Here is a 21,447-nt window from a genome sequence, read left to right as displayed (position 1 = left end):
ACATACCAGTCCTACATGATTATGTGATTTTTCTCCAGCACTGCTTTTTAGGAAGGGAGAAGCCTTGGTATTCTTGTTTATCCATGATTGGGGATTAGGTGTGACTGGAAGAAAGTGGAAAGTGGAGATAGCATGAGACACCTAGAGCTAAAGGCCTTTAGACCTTCGGTCAGTCTGAGCAGTCTGCTTTTGCTTTTAATCTTAACAAGTTACCTTTCTGGTTAGCATTTTAAAAGAGCCTAAAGCTCTAAAGATTTGGAAGTTAGTTTTCCAAGATCGAAATCTTAAACAATGTTAATTCCTTAAAAAGTAGTTTTCCCCCTGTAGTTCTGTGTTATCAGGGTACTTACTTTCTTTACCATTATCTTGGTAAAGATTTCAGTGTAATTATGTTTTACACTTCAATAGATTTCATTACTTTTGAGAACGATAAATTGCTCAACTAGAACAACTCATGTGAGAAATACTGTATCTTTGGATACGTTTCATGTAAGTCTGCGTTAGAAAGCCTTTTGCTGCGTGATTCAAGTGTGGGCACGGAAGTCCTTGCCTCTGCGACGCCTCCAGTCAGCAGCCAGGGAGGGGCAGCTGCTGTCACAGGAACGGTTGAAACACTGAAAACGCGCCCCAAGTCAGAGGTGGTTCAGACAGCACAGTTATTTTAACTTAACCTTCTTTGGCTTTATTATATTGTATATTCCTTATTCAAAATAGAAATTTATTGTTGTATTTTATTCATGACATACAAGTTGGTGTGTTAGAAAGTTCAGTTTGTGTTGGGTGATTTGGGGTAACTTCTTTTTTCTTATTAACACCGAAGTAAGTCAGTTGCTTATTTAACCTAATCACCCTAATTGGTTCTTCTTATGCAACCATTGGTTTGTGTTTTTAAAGGTCATTTGCAAGTGGGTTATTCAAAATTCCAAAGTTTATACCTGACTCCTTAAGAAAAGGAATATTTTATGCATCTGTGAACCTCCAGTGTCTGGCCTGTGTTTATTCCAAAATATATGTTTAAAAATACTTTTTGAATTGATGAGCCTGATGTTATAATATGACAGCCTTTTTGACCTATAGCATACCTGTTCTTGGTGAGGAGAGGTTGGAAATTTGATTTTGGGAGTAGGTACATAAGAAGCCATCAGCTGTTTTCCAAATTGTTTGAAAGTTTAGTGCAAGATGGTGTTTTTAGCTTAAGTATTTCATTAGGAACCATTGTGTTAATACAGATGTTAGATGGTGTGTGAAAGAAACTTGGAGTAAAGGAATTTTACCAGGGGGCCATGTATAGTGGTTAAAATTTGATTTGGAGGCAGTCAGACATGGACTTGAATCTTGTCTCTGGTACAGTCCCTGACCAGGATGTGAGGGAATGGATTTTCGCCACACACTGTAATGTGAAGAACATTGTAGTGAAAAGGTGGAGGGTCAGGAGATGTTTGGGGAACAAAGAGAAGGCCGTTGTGGAACAAGGAGAAGAGTTTTAAAGAGATGGGATAAGAAAGAGAGTGGAGGGTTCTGTCAAGGAGGACCTTAACCGACCATTGGAGCACTCGGGCCTTTGCTCTGAGTCAGCTGGTAAGGCATCTGTTTTGAATAGAGATATCGTAACAAGATCTAGTTTTCATTACTGCTTGAATCAGGGTGATAGGGGTTAAGATGGTAAAACATTGCTTTCGATTTTAGGTATACTGGATTGCAGGTATCTGATTACCAAGTATAATATACATTGCTTTGTGAGAATCACACTACAGGGTGTAAGCAGAGCCCCATGTGTGGCTGTTGAAGGAATTTTGCTTAACTAAGAAAGCTGCCAAAACCCCTAGGATGTGTGGGTAAATGGCTGTGGGATCAAAGCCTTCCTGTCTGCCTGCGTTTGTCCTTGGCCTCACAGATCGTGCTCTCTCTTCTTGCATCATTATTGTTCCAGCTAACACATACTATGACTACCCCGAGTGGCAAAAGTTTCAATTGTTCTGTTAATTCTTGATCTATTGATAGTAGCTACCTATGAGATACTGTATCTGGCTGGGCTTTTGACAGAATGTTGTAATTTCTTAGGCCTTTGACAAGAGGATAGGAGAGGGCCAGGTAAGCTTGCTTATGAATTTATTGGTTCCATTAACCTCCTGAGCTCTAGATTTAACTTTCAGTTCTTAAAAATTATTGGACAGCTTCACATTTTCTAGGGATCTTAAATTCTACATGGTCTTTGAATCTTCTCCAAATTAGAAGGAGAAAATCAGTGATGGTCAATGTATATCAACTAAACTCTTTAGGATAAATGAGGTGATGATAATTGCCATTTATTGAGTTCCTACTGTAGGCTGGAAACTGCTAAGTGCTTTGCATAGATATTACATTCGATTGTGGGCCTTCAAGGGGAGAAGGGGGGATATTGATCCTCTTGCAAAGAAAGGCTCCAAGCTTGTTTCCCTGTTATCTTTCCTCCAAATAGCTTGTGATAATAGGTTATTTTATTAAAGATCATGTTTAATTAGAGTTCAGTGACTTTTAAAAAACATTTACTGACACTCAGCATGTTTGTATTTGTAGGAGCTGACTAAGGCTTTGGAGCAGAAACCAGATGATGCACAGTATTACTGTCAAAGAGCTTATTGTCACATTCTTCTTGGGAATTACAGTGGTAACTTTCCTTACAAAGTACATTGTCTCTATAAGTAACTTACACACTTTGCCCAAGATACAGTGAATCAAATAAAATAGAAGTTATCTTCCAGGACTTTTAACTTGATCTTTCATACAAGGTGAAGTAGCCAAAATATGACAAGCATTATGTTGCGCATCACTCATTTAAATTTTACGGTTGTCCATTCTTTCTGCAGTGGGTGTAGAATTGGTAAGATTTCATTTTTGGTTCTTGGATGTGCTAAAAAAGGATAGCATCACATTTACTAATTTACAGAGCATTTGAATGAATTCTCTTGTTCTGTTTTTTATGAAAAGAATGTATTCTATATTCTGTAATTTTAATTATTCTGGATAGATAATCTGAGTAGGGAAAAATTAAATACCTTGAGTCAAACTACATGAATGATGTTAATGAAATTATCTGAACTTTGTGATACGGAGCTTTATTCAATTCCTGAAGAGCTTGAAGATTAGGTCAATAGGAATGTATGAGGATAATTTTATCTCAGATTAGCTGTTCCTATTTTAAAGTCATTTGTCCATTTCACCAGCTTGAAAACTTAAAAATCTGAGACTAATTCAAAGTTTGTGTGTAGTATTTCTTAGGATCCATAAGTAACTGACCAAAAAACCCACTTTTTCATCTGCAGATGCTGTTGCTGATGCAAAAAAATCCCTTGAACTTAATCCAAATAGTTCCACTGCTCTGCTGAGAAAGGGGTAGGCAGCAACTACTCTTCCTGTGGGGTCTGGACTATATATGGTTAAATGAATTAATTGTAAGCTTTTTTCCCCTATCTCTTTAAAAAAAAAAAATTTATTTTAGTTGGAAGATAATTACGTTACAATATTGTAATGGTTTTTGCCATGCATCAGTATGAATCAGTCATAGGCATGCCTGTGTCCCCTCATCCTGAACTTACCCTCCCTGTAAACTTTATGTAAATAGTAAACTCTGTGTTTATACATTTTATAGCTGAGATAGGATTCAATTTTTGGTATATTTTATACTTTTATTGTATTAACTGCAGTAGGCAATGAGATATACAGTTTGTATGTGTGTGTATATAGTTTAAAATAGTGATGATTGAAGTAACTGCAGGCTATAGATGAAACTGAATGATTTCAAATCCCTTTTTTGTGTCATTATTTGAAATCTACTGTGTTTAACTGACTAGAGAACATCTATTTCTCACCTAAGCTGTACAGACTACGCTTAAAGATGACTCTGTGTCTGTGTACTTTATATCCCAGCTTGTTTCTGTTAATAAGTGTAACTTTATTCTTTAAGAATCAAAAGCTTCTTTAATTCCTTAGTGTAACTATATTTTGGAATAAGCTGCTAAGTCACGTCAGTCGTGTCCGACTCTGTGCGACCCCATAGACTGCAGCCCACCAGGCTTCCCCGTCCCTGGGATTCTCCAGGCAAGAACACTGGAGTGGGTTGCCATTTCCTTCTCCAATGCATGAAAGTGAAAAGTGAAAGTGAAGTCGCTCAGTCGTGTCCTACTCTTAGCGACCCCATGGACTGCAGCCTACCAGGCTCCTCCGTCCATGGGATTTTCCAGGCAGGAGTACTGGAGTGGGGTGCCATTGCCTTCTCCATTGGAATAAGCAAGTATGTACAATTAAGAAATTCCTTCTGAAATGAGTTCCACATTTTTAATGGGAATTAGATGTTAGGCTGGTGACTCAGATGGTAAAAAATCTGCCTGCAATGCAGGAGCCTGGGTTCAGTCCCTGGGTGAGGAAGATCCCCTGGAGAAGAGAATGGCAACCCACTCCAGTATTCTTGCTTGCAAAGTCCCATGAACAGAGGAGCCTGGCGGGCTACAGTTCATGGGGTCACAAAGAGTCATATACCACTGAGCGACTGACACACACACAGATGTTAGAGTATTTTAGAACATCTATTGGCTTGTTGACATGCTTAAGTTCTTTTAAAAGATGAGAAACTTTTTTTTTTTTAAGAAAACTATGTTTCATGATCTTACATGTGTGTGCTTGTTTTTAATATGCTCATACAGGATATGTGAATACCATGAAAAAAACTATGCTGCTGCTCTAGAAACTTTTACAGAAGGACAGAAATTAAATAGTAAGTATTATAATTATATGTTAGTAAACTAGTCGATTATATCTGTGTATCTTAAATACCATAACTGAATCTTGTTAGTATAATCTGAAGTTAATTATAGAAACACTTTTTTCTCTCTTAATGACATTTCGTGTTGATTGCAGAGTTTGAGTTTACTTAAAATTTGATTAAACTGGCCTTTCTTAGCATTTAAATCACAGAAAAACTGTTATCATTAGAAGCAAAAGAACTGTTTAAACACTTGGTGTGCTCCCAGTACTGGTCTGGCTTTTTATTTTTTCCTAATGGACAAGTGAAAGCTTAACTTGCTCTCACGTTCTGAAGTCTATTTAAGTTGTTATTCAGATTGTTGAGATAAGGAAATCTTAGAACAAAGATTTTTATTGAGAGGTGGAGTGTAAGTTTGGGTAAAGTATGATAGGGTATAGAAGAAACATGGAACTTTGAGAGTACTGTGAATTTCTAATACTGTCTTTTTGAGAGAAATAGATGAAAATTATGCCAACAGTCTATGTATAATATATAGAACTTGTTAAGAGCCAAGTATCAAAAAACATCTGCAAAATACAAAATGTTGTCAGTAATCTCGTAGATAATTATAGACAACATAGTCTTAATTGTGTTCTCTCATTTTATCTCCATCTTATGATAGAGTGTTAATCATAGTTCTCTAAGGCAGTAGTTCCTAGCTGGGGATGATTTTCCTCCGTTGGGGATGTTTGGAGTGTCTGCAGTGATTTTTGACTCTCCTGACTGGTGGATGGGGGTTATACCATTGACATCTCACGAGGGATGCTGCTCAACATCCTGAACAGGACAGTCCCCACAACAGAAGCATCTGGTCCCAGATGTCAGTAATGCTGAGATTGAAAACTCTCATACAAAAGTCATACATGATTATACACTAAAATATATACTGCTTTGAATATTTGCTTTTCTGCTGTGTACCTACTTGAGAAGGGTGACAAGCCCAACTTTGCAAACAAAACCTACAAATTAGGAAAGAAGAGATATAGGCAGTAGAAGGTACTCTCAAACTTGGTTATCCCAAGCATGGTATGTGAATAATAGGGCTATTCAGTTACCAAGCCAGCATGTATATACTTCGCCAATTCTAGAGTCCAGTTTTCTTGGCGTCTTGATACATACTTGAAAACCCTGATGAGACATGAGTCACTTCATCTTTAGATTTCTAAGCCCTATTTCTTTTTTTTTTTAGAGAAACAAAGTTCCCTGCCTAAATTCCTTCCTTGATACTTTATTATCATGCCGTTGACTTTTATCCTAGAATTATTTCAGAGGTGGCCTCAGAATAGGGTGTCTGCTCTTTGGTAAAATTTCTGTTGAGGATATTTAATTTAAAATCAAATTCATCTTTTAATTCCAGGAAAATCTTATGTTAAACTGTTCAGCTTCCATTTTATTAGGGTAAAAAATTTTTAACTCCATATTACCTTTTTCCCCCCTTGTATGATAGGAATCAGCTTATTTACTGATTAATTTGAATAATCGGTTCTTCACATTTAGAATTTTTATATAAATGTTCACCTCTAAAATGTGTGTGTATGTATTTTAAGGCCTGTATAGTTGAATTCTGTCTGTAAATTAATGAATTAGAAAATTTCAAGACATTTTAAACTTTGTGTTTTTCAGAATAATGGTACCTGCAGTTAGCTTAAATTAGTAAACTTTTATTATGATCACTTCTAATAATTTTTCTTAACATTATAATTTATTAGATGCTATGACTTTTTAGATACTGTCATTGCCCTGAGTCTTCAGAAATAATTTGCTTATGTACATGTTTGCATTGCTGTCTATGCTGTGAACTATGATTCACTGTATGTAGTATCAGTGGATGTCATGGAACTTAGAGATACTTAGAGTACAAAACTCTGCCGAATATAAAGATGCTTCTTGGTGTTGAAGGCATGCTAATAAGTAAAGCTGCTGAAAAAATAGTAGACAGGATAAGCAACTTCATTAGGCAGCAGACAGGTGGACACAGGCTTCTGGGCTTTAGCCCAGCTGCTGGTTGCCAGGTCTGCAGACCTGTCCTCCCCCAACTGATGGCGTATTAGGAATCTGATTCAGGTCTGATTTTGTTGTGTGAGAGGAAGCTCTTTTAAGAGGAAAGGGGTGAGGAGAAATGGAGATTATCTTTATCTAGGAACCAATAAGGTTGACTGATTAAAATTGATTTTTTAAAATTAGAATTCTTCAGGATGAACAAAATAAATATTAAACCTAACTAATAGCTATAATATTGAGGGTAGCTACACACTATTAGGACAGATGTTTTCGTCTGACTGACTGTTGGATCCATAGTTTCTAGAACCGTGTTTGTAGCCTAGCAGGTGTGCAGTCAGTATTTGTTGAGTGAGTATGTTAGGCTGTGCAGATGAGTGTTTGTTATAGTTTGTTTTTTCTAGGTGCAGATGCTGATTTAATTGCTTGGATTAAAAGGTGTCAAGAAGCTCAGAATGGTAAGTGTGCGGATTTCCCATGGTCTTTCAATTTAAAAAGAAGTCAATGTTTGTCATTTTTTTTTGTTTTGAACTTTATAACTTATAATTTAAGTAGTGCATGTTCTGTTAGATTGGGATTTCCAAAGGTATTTTCATTTTTTTACCTGATTCCTTATGTTGAAAGGGAGATTCAAATGGATTTGTTTTGCAATGGTAAGAAATTACTGAGGAGTCTCAAGTGACTCCAGACTGTAAAATTAAACCAGTTTCTCTTATTAGATATGCATGGAGAATTGGTTTCCATAATAATATGTTTGTGCCTTAGAAATCATGTATGTAATTTTGTCTATACATGTACTGTTATCTGAAAATGTTTCTTTTTTATGTTTTTAATAGGATCACAGCCCGAGGTGGTAAGTCCAAAGTTTTTAGTCCTTTGTGTTTTTACTTAATTATATAACTATTGAATATATTTGAGACAGTACTCCGAATGTACTTTCTGGCAGTTCCGCATGTCTCTAGGACAGTTTTACTTATTTTCTTCCTCCAAATGCTGTTTCTTCCCTTCTTTAGGAACAAGTTAGAGGCCACCAGTGACCCAGGGCAAGTCCTTTAGATTTATTAATAAGTAGTTTAGGAAAATCTGAATTGGTTAAAAAGTCACTTTGTTTCTCAGTGGTCAACATAGATTGTTGCAGAGAGACTGTGAACCAGGGTCAGGCCCTATCAGGAAGGCACTGTGGAAGTACTCCTCCATAGGTTTTTCCAGGGCAGTTTTGCCATTGTTAAGCCTGGAGGTGTTAACACTACATTCCTGAAAATGGTTTTTTAAATGTTACTGTTATTTTCAGTTTAGAGCATTGCTGAATCTTGGAACTGGACATTTTATCTGTGATCTTTTCCAAACATATCTTCTGAAATTTTTCTCTTTTTTTTTTGGCTGCTTTTATTTTAGAAGAAAAATGATTTTTGAAATGGAAACTCATAAAATTTTTAAAATGTTGAATATTCTGATTTTTGTGAAGATGAATATTATTTAACATTAATGTATACCATGCTTTGTAGGAAGTTTTCATGTAATTATTCCATATCAAAGTAACTATAGCACTGGGCAAATTAATAATAAATACATTTTTAATATGCAGTTACTAAACTAACTCGTAAAAATCTTTCTCTTTCGATTTGCCCAAATCAGTCTGCATCCCAGAGGACTCATCAGTCAAAAATCAAGTAAGGATTTCTTTTTCATAATGCATGATAAATACGCCTAAAGGGAAAAGAAACCCTGTCATTTAATAGTAAGCAAGTCCCTACCTGTGGTTTAAGTGTTTCTTAGTTTTTAAGATAAATCTTACTAAGCCTTGAAAAACTATAGTTATAAGACCAATAACCAATTTGAATTAGTGTTCATATTAAGGTTAACTTAAAACTTGCTTCACAATGTTGCATATTATGTCATCTTTCCATATATTAAGAATAACGTCTTACATTTAAGTTATTGTTATTACACAGGTCAGTAAGTTAGTAGTAGACTTGATAATATTGTAACTTTACCTGCCTTTTATATTTGGAATAAATTTTTCATGGGATAATTCTGCATGAATTGAAAGTTACTTGCTGAAGGCAGCAGTTACACTCGTGAATATAAGTAGCAAGTGAGGACCCCTGATACATGGTGTGTTCACTGAATCAGTGTGGGGTTATTTTATATATATTCTATACTCCAAACACCGTACTTATTATTTAAGTTTATGTACCCTAACTTAAATAATAAGTACGGTGTTTGGAGTATAGACTATATATAAAATAATCCCACAATGGTTTAATAAATATACCACATATCAGGGCACTGTGCTTCATCCTGGGAATGTAATAGTGGCAGAATAGATCAATAGCTCTTCGCTCATAGGGTTAATCTAGTCTAATTTGAAAGTGAGGATCCCAGCTTTCAGAGGGAAAGATACACATGATTAGAATCTCTCGACACACTAATCTTCCCACATACTTGAAGATTGAAGGTAGACGCTGTATTTAATACTGTGCCTGACAGAATGAGTTGAATTATTTTAATTTTAGCTCATTTACTCCTGCTCCCTGTGCTCAGGACTGTTTGCCCCCAGCTTCGGTAAAGAGATCCTGGAATATGGGGTCGGGTCCAGTGTATCACCTGCTACTGACTTAAACTGATTGCCGCATCCTTCTGAGCCTTTTTTTTTTTTTTGTAAAATTGGGATAGAACTGTTTACTTCTTAGTATTAGGTTGAAATGAGAGGGTAAAACTACTGCTGATGTATTAGAACTATGATCTGTTTAGAATAAATTTTATTGTTTACTTTTAAAATCCCCTGGCAGTCCAGTGGTTAAGACTAGCTTCCACTGCAGGGGGCATGGGTTTGATCCCTGGTTGGGGAACTGATCCTGTGGCCAAAAAGAAAAAAAATTAGCTTAAGCACAACACTATTGGGGATACTTTAGAACCTAAAAAATAATGTGAGTATTTAAATCCACTGGAGAGAGTTGGGACATCATCTGCCTTATTTTCTCTTCCACTAGTACAGATCATGTGGAATTGGTTACATAAAATTATTTCTGTGAGCCAGCAGCTGCTTTGCTATTTTGTTCCTCAAGGTGGAGCTCTTGTTGTTCATCAGATTGTAACTTTTATCTTGACAAAGCAAAGAAGCAGCAACTTTAAGAATTTCAGAAGTTCTAAGTTTCCTCTTTCTTTTTTAATAGGTATGACTGGTATCAAACAGAATCTCAAGTAATCATTACACTTATGATCAAGAATGTTCAGAAGAATGACGTAAATGTGGAATTTTCAGAAAAAGAGGTCATTATAGTCTTTGAGTTATTTTTGATTGAGATTGAATACTTTTATTTATAAATGTGTGTGTGTGCGTGTGTGTGCTCAGTTGAGTCTGACTCTTTGTGACTCCAGGGACTGTAGCCCACCAGGCTCCTCCGTCCATGGAATTTTCCAGGCAAGAACAGTGGAGTGGGTTGCCATTTCCTACTCCAATTTGTAAATATAAATAAATTATATTGCAGAATAATTTATAGCAATCTATCAAATATATATCATTTCTTCCTGAGATAATATGGAAATGCTGATGAAAATCTGAAGCGTTCCTTTTCCATTTGCATCATTTTAAGTTTTGAGACTAAGAGTATATATACTGTAGCTTATAGCTTGATGTGCGTTGTTTTCTCTTTAGATTTGGGATTTAAAGCAGAACTTGGTTGGTAAATATAAAAGACACATTTGGGAACTTTAGACACATTATAACCATGCTTTGGTTACATTTGTGTGGTACACTTAATGGAAAAGGTCTGCTTCTTTGTTATGACTTTAACCATATTAAATGAGTATGACTTTTAATAACTTGGTTTCTTAGCATTTAGCGGAAAACCTTGTGATAGAGATTTAAGAGAGTTTGTGGTAGAACTAGATGTTTTGCACAAGAATGCTTTTTTTGTTACATGCTGTACTATTTGGCCCTTGTATCTTGAGTTTCCTTGAGATTTAAATGTATAGTGTATGTTATGAAACATACTCTGTTCTTTAATTAGGTATATAAGAGTTTCTGTGACGAATACCAGGTTTTTCTTTTTCTTTTGATTGGAGCATTTAGTCCATTTACATTTTTTTTTCCTTTTTTTGTCATGGGCAGTGCTATTTAATTTTGGAGTAGAATTGCTTTACAGTGTTTCTGCTGTGCAACAAAGTGAATCAGCCATATGTATACACACATCCCTTTCCTCTTAAACCTCCTTTTGCCTTTCCACGTCACACTCCTAGTTCATTGTGGAGCACTCGGCTGAGCTCCTTGTGCTGTATAGCTGCTTCCCCCTAGCCGTCTCACACGCCATAGCACACATGTCTAATCGTGCTGTATAGCCGCTTCACGCTAGCCGTCTCACACACCATAGCACGCGTGTCTAATCGTGCCGTATAGCCGCTTCCCCCTAGCTGTCTCACACGCCATAGCACGCGTGTCTAATCGTGCTGTATAGCTGCTGCCCCCTAGCCGTCTCACACGCCATAGCACGCATGTCTAATCGTGCTGTATAGCCGCTGCCCCCTAGCCGTCTCACATGCCGTAGCACACGTGTCTAACCTGCTTTCCCTATTCGTCTCCCCTCCTCTTCTTCCCTTCCCCACCCCCTGCCATGTCTACATACCTGTTCGCTATGTTTTCTTCTCTACTCCTGCCCTGCATACAGGCTCGTCTGTTACCATCTTTCTGCATTCCAGATACATGCATTGATACACGATAACTTGTTTTTCTCTTTCTGACTGACTTCACTCTATGACAGACTCTAGATCTATCCACATCACAAATGATGCAGTTTTGTTTCTTTTTATGGCTGAGTAATATTCCATCATATATGTGTACACACACACACACATATGTATATATACACATCACATTTTTATCCATTCATCTGTTGATGCACATTTAGGTTACTTTCATGTCTTGGCTATTGTAAATATTGCTGCAATGAACATTGAGGTGCATGTGTCCTTTTGAATTACGAAGGACACCAGATTTTTAAAAAGGATTATTTTGAGATTCTTAAATCTTATATTCCATATAAGGTTTTAAAAATACTCTGCAACAGTACTAAAGTTCTGTAATTATAGTCAGTTTAAGTATTTTACCCTTCTTTAAATTAATTTATAAAATGTGCTACTAATTTTATGTTCATTAGTTGTCTGCTTTGGTGAAACTTCCTTCTGGAGAGGATTACAGTTTGAAACTGAGACTTCTTCATCCTATAATACCAGAGCAGAGCACATTTAAAGTGCTTTCAACAAAGGTAAGACCATTGAAAAGGGTTGTCACTGGTAATCTTTTCAAAATACAGGAACATTGGTAATCTAATTATCGCTGTGGTTGTAAACTTATAGATCCTTCTAGCCACATATGTTTAAATTAAATAGGAACAGTAGTTTTTGAATAATAGTTTTTCCCCCTCCCCTAATTCTAGGAAAATGGAGTTTAAAAATCTAACCTCAGCAGTGTTTATATGCTTACTAAGATAGGTATAGTACTTCTTGATAAAACAGTTGCCACTAAAGATGCAATGATCAGCATCTCCTTAAGATTTGATACTGACAGTGTTTCTTGTCTTGGACTTGTCAGTTTGGTCCATTGTGATACATAAATACTTTCCTCACACTTCCTTATGGAGTTAAAAATATAGACTATTATAAACATGAATCTGCTGTCTTGTTTTTTAGATAAGCTGAATTTTAGGTTACTGTGTTATGAGGGGTTAATTACAGTTTGAATAACTAATTTATAGATTTCTTTATATTTTCAAAAAGAGTAAAAATGTGCAATAGAATTAAAATTCATAGAATGTATCAGCTACCAGTCAGAAGATGTAGTAAGAGTATAGTAGGATAGAAGTGTAATTTAGCAGAAAAAATACTGAACTGAAAATCAAAAAATCTGACTCTGGTTCCTTGCTTGCTCTGTAAGTGTAGACTAGTGATTCACGTGATCACACATGATCATAGGGCATGATTTCCATCATCCTGTGAAAATGAGAGAGCTGTGGACTCTGAACTCTGAAATCCTTTCACCTGTAAGATTGTGTGAGGGTGTATGAGGGGAAAGAATGATATGAATAAATTTTCTACATTACTAAGACCTTTTCTATACACATGTCCTGCAGCATAGTTGGTTATTTAACTTTTGAGCTGTGTGAATGTTCCACTCATGGACTAGAATCAGGGTTGGCTTATGTCATGAAGAATGATAACTGGGCCTGTAGGAAGAAGAGAGCGTCTACAGAGGGTTGGAGCAGGAAGTGCAATGTAAAGAAGCAGTAGTTTTTGCATCTAGTATAAAAATGATATGCTTAAAACTGTTTGAAGGGTGAAACATACAGAGCTGTTTACTTAGGCAGAGACAGGAAACAGTTGCTTGGACGACAGAAAGTCAGAAAAAGGATGACATCTTCTGAAGATTTTAGTCTTACCGGCCCCGTCTACATTGGACAGAATTTGTTTAGTAATATTGGGTGAAATAAGCAGAGAACTACAACTCCATTTGACAGGGAGATAAGTCAGAATATTAGGAGTTGGCATTTTTGTACATCTTTTCTATTGAGAGGTGTTAATGCTTGTCTTTTTGAAGTAATTTAAATTGATTTGTGTGAAAATATGGCAAATAACTTCAAAACCTGATTCCACCTTGTATAATGGAAGAGGGTATTCGGCGACTACACAGGCCTGTGCGGCCAGAATCGGGGCTGTGACCAAGCACTGTCGGTTTTTTATTCTCCTTTGACTCTTGTGAGTGCTTGTTGACTGTAACCATTCCCCAAGGCCCTCTTACTGTTTTCCCAGCTTACCTTTTTCCCCCCTTGGTCCTTTCTTTAAATGCTACATAGCTACTACCCTTCCCTGTATGGTAGTTTGTTTATATATACATTGATTTCCCTTACTTTTTGTAAGTCTTCTGAAGATGAGAAGCTGTCATACTTGAATCTCTTGATGTGCTTCGGGGAAGGTTGCCAGATAAAGTACAGGTGGTGGTGGTTTAGTTGCTGAGTTGTGTCCGACTCGTGCAACCCCATGGACTGTAGCTGTAGCCCGCGACGCTCCTCTGCCCAAGGTGTTTTCCAGGCAAGAATACTGGAGTAGGTTGCCATTTCCTTCTCCAGGGGATCTTCCTGACCCAGGAATCGAACCCGGGTCTCCTGCATTGCAGGCAGATTCTTTACCAACTGAGCTATGAGGGAAGCCCTGAAGTACAGGATGAGCAATTAACTTTACATACAGTAAATAATTTTAAGATACAAATATGTTCCATTTGCTAAATTTGGCAATCCTAGCCCTGTACACTGTATGTCGTGAGTAGGTGGTCAGTAATTGTTCAGAGAGTGAATTTAAATTGGGTTCTGATACTGGCCTTACCAAGTTTGCAGAGTGTAATAAGTGCCTTCATTCTTCGGTTTACAGGTAAAAAGAAACTGAGGTTCGTGGATTTTAAATGCTTTTCCTAAGTTTCAAGTTACTGAATTGTTCAGCATGGCCCAGGAAGAATACTTAGATTTTTGTTTCTTTTCTTAGGTTTGTCTAAGTTCTTGACTAAAGAATTTAGATTTGAAGGATATATTCTGGAGGATGATTATTTTTACTATGCTAACCCAGAGTAATGTATTTTACTTTGTTAAGCTATCTGTTTTTAAGCTGTGTTTTATGGGAAACAAATGGAAAGAATTGTACCTAATTAGATCCTAAGGGAAATGACATTTTTGAATCCTTTTTTATATAGCAGAGGGAGTCAGTATTAAAATACTGAAAATAAAATCTTTCTCTGGGTTACTGAGGCTTATTTATTGATGTCACTAGAAGGGAAAAATAGTAATTTTCTTTTCATATGTTTGCAGGTGGATTGAGAAAAGGGTACATTTTGCTTGGGAAAATCTGCTTGATACTAGAGATTCTGTAAAATCTGTGGTTTAAAAGGGCTGTTTCTTTGCCTTTTGAGAATCCTGTTTTCTTTCCCACCTTCAAATAAATAGTGCATGTTGCATATTTATGTATAACTGTTGGTTAAGTGTTATTCAAGTGAAATATAATTTGCAATGAAGATAGGAAGAGTTAGTACCCTTCAATTATTGAAATAGCATTTCTCAACTATTTTTTTTTTTGCCATGCCACACGGCTTGCAGGATTTTAGTTCCTTGACCAGGGATTGAACCTGGCCCCAGCAGTGAAAGCGCCAAGTCCTAACCACTGGACTGCCAGGGAATTTCCCTTAACTAAATATTTTACAGTATAGTATCTAATGTCTTTTTTTAAAGTCAGAATTCATATATATATATATATATTTTAGTACCACTGATAGTTATTTCTACCTTGTACTGAATACCAGCTTACATATCTGCCTGCTGATCCATTTTTTTTAATTAAGAAACTAATTTTTTAATTTCATTTTGTTAATCTCGTGACAGTATTCTCTCAACACAACCATAGGATTTATCTTCAGTAACAGCTATGCTGTAAAATACTCATTTTAAAGATTAATATTCACTCCAAGAAAAATTGCTGTTGCAGAAATGTTCTTGTGTTCCTATTTTTAGTCAGAGTAATTTTTAGTATTATGTCAATAAAATATGAAGCTTTTAACTGGAATTGTGGGAAATAAAGATGTGTGTCTTAGAGACAGGTAGCCAGCCTCCTTCTCCCTTCTTAACCCACTAAAATTTTACAAGTTTTAGTATTTTTTTTTAGATATTCATGGAAGAATCTTAATTATGATATGAAGGGATTGAAGGTGTCTGGTCAATATACTCCTGCTTATTTAAACACAGATGTGTGTAGGGTTTTGGATTATTGTTTCGTTAGTGCTGTTTGATGTGGTAGTGCTGGTAATAAGGTATTTTTTTTTTTTTTTAAATAACTGTTTAGTTGCTGATACCCACAAATTGCAGATCTTGGAGTATATTCTTGCTGCCTTTTCTATGAATGGATATATGTATATTTTCAAAAGAAAAGGATTTTACTGTCCATACTATTTGTAGCTGTCTTGTTAAATTTAGTGTGCATTATGGATTTTTTTTTTCATGCTCTTAGATGTTTTTCAGCAAAGCATTTCATCATATGCATTTACTGTAGCTTTTTTAGCCAGTGCTGTGTTGTGTGGCCTGTAAAGAACTAACAGTAGCTAACTGTTTTGATAGCTGTGTATTACCCTATGAAATCCTCACAGTTACTACATGGTGCCAGTATTGTTACTACCTTTTTAAAGGTATGGAAACCGAACCCAGAGATGTGAAATAATTTGCTCAGATGTTGGCGCTAATTGTAGCAGTGATGAAGAAGATACTCCTAATAGCCTTCACTCACTTGCCAGACACAGTGCTATATTGTTTCATAATGGTTTTGTTTAATCCTCATAAGAACCCTAAGTGAGCTATGCCCTTGTTATTCAGTCACTGAGTTGCATCTGATCCTTTGCAACCCCACAGACTGTAGCACGCCAGGCTTCCCTGTCCGTCACTATCTCGGAGTTTGCTCAGATTCATGTCCGTTGAGTTGGTGATGCTGTCTAACCATCTCCTCTGCCGCTCTCTTCTCCTTTTGCCTTCAGTCTTTCCCAGCATCAGGGTCTTTTCCATCAAGTCAGCTCTTCACATCAGGTGGCCAGTGTATTAGAGCGTCAGCTTCAGCCTCAGTCCTTCCAGTGAATGTTCAGGGTTGATTTCCTTTAGGATTGACTGGTTTGATCTCCTTACAGTCCAAGGGACTCTCAAGAGGCTTCTCCAGCACCACAGTTCGAAAACATGAGTTCTTCAGTGTTCAGCTTCTTTATGGTCCAACTCTCACATCCATGTATAACTACTGGAAAAACCATAGCTTTAACTATACGGACCTTTGTCAGCAAAGTGATGTCTTTGTTTTTTAATACTCTTGTCTAGGTTTGCCATAGCTTTCCTTCCAAGGACCAAGCATCATTTAATTTCATGGCTGCAGTCACCATCTGCAGTGATTTTGGAGTCCAAGAAAAGAAAATCTGTCACTGCTTCCACTTTTTTCCCATCTATTTGCCTTGCTTGATGGGAGCAGATGCCATGATCTTAGTTTTTGAATGCTGAGGTTTTTTTTTAAAAAATTGATTTTAATTGGACGCTAATTACTTTACAATATTGTATTGGTTTTGCCATATTGGTTGACATGAATCTGCCATGGGTGTACATGTGTTCCCCATCCTGAACCCCCCCCACCTCCCTCCCATCCCATCCCTCTGGGCCATCGCAGCACACCAGCCCCGAGCACCCTGTCTCATGCATTGAACCTGGACTGGCGGTCTGTTTCACGTATGATAATATACATGTTTCAGTGCTATTCTCTCAGATCATTCCACCCTCGCTTTCTCCCACAGAGTCCAAAAGTCTGTTCTTTATATCCGTGTCTCTTTTGCTGTCTCACATACAGGGTCATCGTTACCACCTTTCTAAATTCCATATATATGCATTAATATACTGTATTGATGGTAAGCCAGCTTTTTCACTCTCCTCTTCTACCCTCATCAAGAGGCTCTTTAGTTCCTCTTCACTTTCTTAATAGGTAGGCCCTGTTAATCCCATTTTACACGAGAAACTAGGCCTCAGTGAGATTTGTCGTATGTCCAACAAGTGACACCTGTTGGACTCAGCTCTTTCAGAATTACACTACTGTCTGTTTTTGACTTGTTCACAACTTCTGCTTATGCGGCGCCCGCCTCTAAAATGTGGATGGTTTTCCTGTTATAGGGTTTTTCTGTTGAGTGAGGTACATGAAGCACGTAGTACCTGGGGCATGTAATAAGTACTCAATAAGTATTGCTGCTGTTATTTAATTTTCATTATTTAGATTTTTCTTTGGGTTGTAAAATCAGTAAATGCACATCATAGAAAATTTGGAAAAATATCAGGGAGCTGAGAAAGTAATGTCTCATTACTGATGACATTTCGGCATACTTCCTTCCAGATAATTAGGTATTTCCCAAAACTTAGGTCTGTTGCTTACAGAATGGACACTGGAATTTTTTGTTTATAAGAGTGTCTCTTCTGATAGATTTCTTCCAAGAAGAATCAAGGTGGTGAGGGGCCCTACGCATCAGCACAGTGCCTGGCTCACAGTAGGCACTCAGTACTCATTTGAACTGTGCTGTTAGAACATTGGGGAAGGTTATTCATGCATTACCATCCTTTGCACTAAAAACATTATAAAATGATTTGAAAATAAAAATAAAGACGGTAGATGTGCATTCTGGCCTCAGGGAGACTGAGCTATTCTAAGAGTTTTGATACAGAAGTTAAATGTGCAAAGAGCTGAGTGAGAGAACATTGGGAAAGCTGCGTTCTAAAGATCAGGGAACACTAATGACTGCATCTTTGAAACAGATGGTTCCCAAAAGTTTGCCAAAAAAAAAAAAAAAAAAAAACTTTACCAGTAAGCTGCACAGCTCTCTAGTCTCTGGTAAAGATTTCTTCACCATCAATCTGTAATAGTAAAGACTCACCTTTTTTTAAGAAGATAGTCTCTGGATGCCGTGACCCTTTAGAAGTAATGGCTTTTCTTTAAATCTAAAGTTCCTTTCATTGGAAAAAATTAAATTTTCTGCTGTGTAAAGGAGAGCTTAGAAATGGGTGGTAGTACACATACTATTGAACACTGACAACGCAACACACAGGGATTCTTACTAGTAGTCTGTGAATGCTGCTTGGGACCTTGTGGTGCATTGAAAGCCTTCTCTGTGCCTGTGAGAGCTGCATTCACGCAAATCATCAAGGTTTTAAGTTATCTTTAAATTACTTTTGACTTAAATGAATAGAATGGCTGCTTAATAGTCCCAGTAAAAATATCTGAAGATGGACTGGTGGTATTTTGAAAAGTATCTGTCAGAATCACTTTTAAGAGCATCGGTTCAGTTCAGTCACTCAGTCGTGTCTGACTCTTTGCCACCCAATGGACTGCAGCATGCCAGGCCTCCCTGTCCATCACCAACTCCCGGAGTTCACTCAAACTCACGTCCGTATGTAAGCGTTAAAAGTGAAGTAGATAAAAAAGGAATTCATAGGAAATTAGTCTCTCCCCTTTTGCCTTTTAAGAAAGCTGCTTTAAATGCTTTATTCTGTGCATTTCTTTTAATGAATGGAGTAAGTATAATTTCGAGTTCAAGTCAGCTTGTCTCAGTTGAAATAGGTTGTTACTTAGAGCTCTGACTTGGGCTTTATAAAGGCCTCTTTGTTCATAATGCACAATTACTCAGGTTGTAGTGGCTTTCAGAGATGCCAATGCTAGTGTGTGCTGCTATTCAGGTGGAGCGAGGGACTCTTTATAGACAGTTCTTAGTACAGGAACACGTGGTGTGAGCATGGGCTGCCCCATGGCTGAAGTTAGTTAAGGATACTGGTGATGTACACACTGCTTGTGAAGTCTTCATTTCTAGATAAGTTGAAAATTAAAGGAGTAAGATGCAGTTTTAAATTTTAGTATAATCTTAATAGTCCTTTTCAGTAATTATTTTTGTGTCGTTGCTGACTATTGGATTTCTGTCCCTTTTTGATAAAGATTGCAACAGTGACAACTGAAAATGACCAGAGTCCTCATACTGTGTATGAGAAAATACTGGCAGTATTTTGCTTTATGAAAGTTAAGTCATAGTTCACTTTACAGAATTCTGGAGATCCTTGTAAATGTTTGTTTTTATTCATGTAGAATTTAAATACGTGTGTTACATTTAAAAGACTGATTGTTTTGCTTCTTTTCCAGTGAGATTTGTTTTCATGTTGTCTCTCATGAAAACATTTTTTGTTACATTTCTGGGCACCTTAAGAAAATACTCAGTCCACACCCCTTTTATACCCATCACTTCATATCTGACTGAAAATACTGACAGATTACTGTTAGTGTTTTGTTAAAGTATTTTAAAATGAAGATTTTTAAGGATTTTCTCCCTGAACTCTTTTGGTAGAAAGATTACTAGCAGTTGCTACTTTAAATGATTCATCTTCACCAAAGAGATCAAAGAACCAAAGTGGACATAATAGGCTTGTCTTTTGGGTTTTTTTCTTACTTAAAAAGTCATAATTATTTTCTTAGAAAAAACATTAGAATATAAAATTCTAACTTGATTCTTAAAATTATTTGCATAATGGTTATTACTGTGTTTACCAGCACTATAAATGCTGATTTCTGCTAGGCTCAAATTGGGGCTGAACATTATTTAAATAAGGAGAATGTAAGGTGATAAGTGCTCTGTGAGTGTGTGTTAGGGCTAACACAGTGCTCTGTGGGTGTATGTTAGGTAGATTCTAGGGGACCAGCCTTGATTAGAGAGTAAAAGATGCTTTTAGGAAGCTCCTAACATTTCATTGTAATAAGCGGCCTTAGTTTAGCCCTCAGAAGCTCTTCATAGTCTGTCTTGCACCTTTTTTTTCCGTCTATTTTTCACTGATTTAACGAAAATCCTGGACTTGAGGCAAACTGGTCTTCTCTTCACTGCCTGATGACACTGTCCTTTCTTACCCTGGGGCTCCAGTTTTTGGCAGTTCCCTTTGCTTCTGGAGACCCTTGCCATCACTGTAAATGCTCCTGCCTCTCACAGCCCTCAAGGTGCCTGCAAACCTTCCTGTTCACAGCCAGTGTGATCTCTCCTGAGTGTTTAGAACATTTAGTTGCCTTTCTTCAAGTGCTTCACACACTAGTGAGTGGTCAGGGATGACCACATATTATTTTTTAATATGTCAAAAATCCCTCATATTCCTGAAGTCTATACCTTGCTCATGGTAGATGTTTGATGATTATTGAACCAATGATTGTAAAAATGTTATCATTACTTGTGTTATCAAAGCAGGCCCATTTACCCAATGCACAGTAAGCCAAACACTAAGACACTGATATTTGCAAAAGAGAAAGAGTTTATTCATGAGGCAGCTGAATGAAGAGACAGGAGAACAACAACAAAAAATCTTATATCTGCCTCTCCAGAGGCGACAGACTTGGGATATTTATGGGATAAAGAAGCAAGGTGGTCTGAGGGGTGGGGGAAGGGAAGGATGATGAAGTGAAGTCATTGGTGTTCTGCACAGGTATATCTGAGTCACACGTTTCTTCATGAGATGCATGTTCAGAAAATGGCATTAGCATGATCTGAGGGTGACATTTTTGGGCCCTCTGAGGTCAAACTCATGGAGGCCCAGTTGAATGGTCAGTGGTCTTGACCAGTTTTAACTGGGCATGACTAGCTCTATGTTCCAGAAACAGTTACCTTTACTGTTGTGTGTTAGTCACTCAGTCATGTCTGACTCTTCACAACCCCATGGACTGTAGCCCCCCACCAGGCTCTTCTGTCAGTGGGATTCTCCAGGCAGGAATACTGGAGTGGGTTGCCATTTCCTGCTCTAGGGGATCTTCCCAGCCCAGGGGTTGAACCCTGGTCTCCTGCATTGCAGGCAGTTGCTTTACCGTCTGCAAAAGTAATTGTTGAACTTTGCCTTTTGATATTAGAATACCTTCTTATATAAATGTGGATATGTTATACATCATTTTAATGCACATTTCTTTCATTTTTTTTGCTAATGACTTACTACTTGCTGTTTATATTTATTTTAGACTAGGGAAATGGTGTTAGATAAAAAGAAAATTTTGAGCAGTTATCTTATTTGAGTTCAAAATGGGTCATAAAGCTGCAGAGACAACTCAAATCAAGAACTCAT

The 21,447-nt window shown here is 37.1% G+C and overlaps 1 protein-coding gene across 4 annotated transcripts in view; it reads left to right on the top strand.

Moving 5' to 3' along the window:
• SUGT1 (SGT1 homolog, MIS12 kinetochore complex assembly cochaperone) overlaps positions 1 to 21,447 on the top strand; it is a 40,974-nt gene that overhangs the window by 4,030 nt on the left and 15,497 nt on the right. For 3 of the 4 annotated variants that reach the window (XM_055541942.1, XM_055541941.1, XM_055541943.1), the window contains 8 exons: positions 2,557 to 2,647; positions 3,303 to 3,372; positions 4,680 to 4,750; positions 7,183 to 7,236; positions 7,615 to 7,631; positions 8,414 to 8,448; positions 9,955 to 10,051; positions 11,935 to 12,042. In XM_055541942.1, coding sequence (XP_055397917.1) covers positions 2,557 to 2,647; positions 3,303 to 3,372; positions 4,680 to 4,750; positions 7,183 to 7,236; positions 7,615 to 7,631; positions 8,414 to 8,448; positions 9,955 to 10,051; positions 11,935 to 12,042 — 543 coding nt within the window. Of the gene's footprint in view, positions 1 to 117; positions 169 to 2,556; positions 2,648 to 3,302; positions 3,373 to 4,679; positions 4,751 to 7,182; positions 7,237 to 7,614; positions 7,632 to 8,413; positions 8,449 to 9,954; positions 10,052 to 11,934; positions 12,043 to 21,447 lie in introns of those variants that run through there. The other variant, XM_055541944.1, reaches the window with a different exon arrangement.

The sequence above is a fragment of the Bubalus kerabau genome, chromosome 12 (assembly GCF_029407905.1).
Source record: "Bubalus kerabau isolate K-KA32 ecotype Philippines breed swamp buffalo chromosome 12, PCC_UOA_SB_1v2, whole genome shotgun sequence".
Classification (NCBI taxonomy): domain Eukaryota; kingdom Metazoa; phylum Chordata; class Mammalia; order Artiodactyla; family Bovidae; genus Bubalus; species Bubalus kerabau.
The sequence above is the reverse complement of the archived record's forward strand: the minus strand, read 5'-3'. Positions and strand labels throughout refer to the sequence as shown.